Source organism: Mirounga leonina, unplaced genomic scaffold, assembly GCF_011800145.1.
Source record: "Mirounga leonina isolate KUSES-001 unplaced genomic scaffold, KU_Mleo_1.0 Mir_128, whole genome shotgun sequence".
Lineage (NCBI taxonomy): Eukaryota > Metazoa > Chordata > Mammalia > Carnivora > Phocidae > Mirounga > Mirounga leonina.
Genome location: NW_023270320.1, coordinates 34,408,614 through 34,411,139, shown reverse-complemented (window position 1 = coordinate 34,411,139; position 2,526 = coordinate 34,408,614). Strand labels below are relative to the sequence as shown.

At 50.3% G+C, this 2,526-nt stretch overlaps 1 protein-coding gene across 1 annotated transcript; it reads right to left on the bottom strand.

Moving 5' to 3' along the window:
• Window positions 1–682: 682 nt before the first annotated feature.
• Window positions 683–2,278, bottom strand: LOC118009822 (ubiquitin carboxyl-terminal hydrolase 17-like protein 6). Its single transcript, XM_035003845.1, is given in 1 exon segment — window positions 683–2,278. A coding segment is annotated over 1 exon segment (1,596 nt).
• Window positions 2,279–2,526: the final 248 nt, after the last annotated feature.

The following is a 2,526-nucleotide window of genomic DNA, read 5'->3' as shown; positions in this document are numbered from 1 at the left end:
ACGACCTGAGCTGAAGGCAGACGCCCAACCGACTGAGCCACCCAGGTGCCCCGGTGGTTTGTCATTTCTTTGTGTACATGCACTGAGATTGGGTTTTTGTGTCTGTTTTTTGTTTTGTGTTTTTTTTTTTTTTCCTGGGGTTCTTTTTAACTCCTCCTCTGGTTGGTGCATATTTGTATATTTCTAAGCACATCTTTACCTAGACTCCACCCATGCATACGTTTGGGCAAATGTTCTTTCAGTATAAACAGAAAGTAAGTAATGGGATGATGGGACTGTGACTGAAAGCTGTGTTCACACCAACTCCAGGCCCTCAGCATTGTTTCCACCCTCATGCCTGTTTGCCCACTTGCGCTGATCCTTTCAGGCTGTGAGTTGCCCCCACTTCTCCCCTGTGCTGATAGAAGGGAGGGTTCACCCACAGACACAGATCCAGTAATAAATCCAAACCTCTCCAATAATATCCCCATAACAAGCAAGCCTTAAATCTCAGTATCCTGCAGTTTAAGTGGAATGCCATATCCCATGAACACACCCAGATAGGGTCTCTCCACGTGTGCAGAACGCACACCTACAACGCACAAAATATTTCCTGTCCGGGACTATCTTCAAGTTAGGTGAGTGAGTGAATGAGGGTGTGTATGTGTGTGTGTTGTGGGGGAGGGGCCCGTGTACACCCAAGCTAGTAATGAGATCCCTGGACTACTTCCCTAGACTTCTGTCCCTTCTGGTTCTTCTTCTTGCTAGCTCTGGCTCTCCGTGCCAGACAAGGGACTATGCCCATGTCCCCTGCCCTCTGAGATGCGATGTTCCTGGCTAAAGTGTTGAGCCGGTTGAAGTTTTGTTCAGGATCATTCTTCAACATCTCATATTTGGACTGGTGAATTATGACTGCATGTGCAGGAAGAGCAAATTCTACTTTCCTGACATTGAATTCAGCCTTAGGTCAGTTGCGTTCTTGGAGGAATCTCCACTGGTCTAATGTGATTTGTTGCACTGATGTCTCTTCCACGTGATCCTCTAATTCAGGAACTTTGATTCTGGAGTCGGTTTTGGGCTCCCTTTGGAACCCAACCAAGCCTGAGTGGTCAGCCTCAAGGGATGTGGCTCCCTCACCGAGTGACTCACTCACAAGTTCTCTTTCCAGTTTGGTCTTCTGGATGTAAAAGAGGACATAGGCATGTTGGCTCAATGCACAAGTCACATCACAGGCGGTGACCTTAGCATCATCCATTTTATACCACTGGCCATTTCCAGCTTTTACGAAACAGAAGTAATGTCCGCTGTGACAACTCCACCCAGCGTGCACCAGCACAGCATAGAGCACATAAACCAACGGCCCTGCCCTCTGCTCACACAGGTAGGGTTGCATGTCAAGGTGCTCAGGATATTGTACGTCCTTAGCCATTTCGTTTCCCGTGAAATCTGAGAATCGTTTCAACACCAGGACAAGGACCTTTGAGGGAATGTGCAAAGTCAGCGTCTTGGAAGCAGGCACCTTCCCTAGACAAGTACTACAATGATAGGCATTTTCACCATCCAACCTTTTGGGCTTCACCAACTGCTCCAAAGCTTGGCTCACACTCTGAGCTGCCACGATGTCCAAGCTAATGTCCAGGTACGGGTCCAGAGTGCTTGAAACACTTTGGCCGTGGAGACACTGGATTTGAGACCTCCAGTACCCTCCAAAGATTTGACGGATGAGGGTGGTGTCCTCATATTGAGGGTCTGAAGGCTTGTCCTCAGGCAAACATGCTTGCTGCATTGCGCCCAGAGTGAACATCAGAAACTCATGGGCATCTTCCTGCTTGTGTGTGTGGAAGGCAGCAAGTAGTCCTGGCAAGGGACAGATCACAACTCCAGGATGGCTGAGGGCCCAGGTCATGTGAGCTTGCAGAGTACACAGCATGCAGAATGTCTGTTTCCCACAGGTTTCTCCATGCTGCTGGGACAGCATAGAGATGGCAAGGGGCGGTGTGTATGCCAGACACTGCAGGACCGCATTCACATAGCAGGTGTTCCCCAGGTTCTGAAGCCCAGCCCCAACCACAGAAGGTCTCTTCCAATGCATGAGTTTCTTTGTGGGAGCCAGCCCTGCTGATGTGGGAGCCAAACCATTAGTCAGGTAGCACCATCTGTGAGATGGTGGTGATGGCTTCTCAGGCAGAGAGGGTCCCCCGTGGACCTCAGCACCCCCTACATTTGACCAGCAAGATTTGAGTTTTGGAAAGACATTGAACTGAGACCCCTCTTGGTGGTGGAGAGAAGCAGCCTCCATGTCTCCAGGAACAGTGTTCACAAGATCCCCCACGTGGAGCCTCCGGTTGCAGAGGGATGCTTCTCACACTGAGCCACTCTCCAAATGACAGGTGTGGCCATCTCCTCAGCCTTTTATGGCTCGCTCCGCCCACGTGACTAGGTACAAGGTTATCCAATCACTCCACTGGAATAAGGGATTTAGGGTGTGGTCGCTCTCCTTAGGCGGGGAAATGATTCCAGCCAGCCCACCTCCCTCCCCTCCCTCCC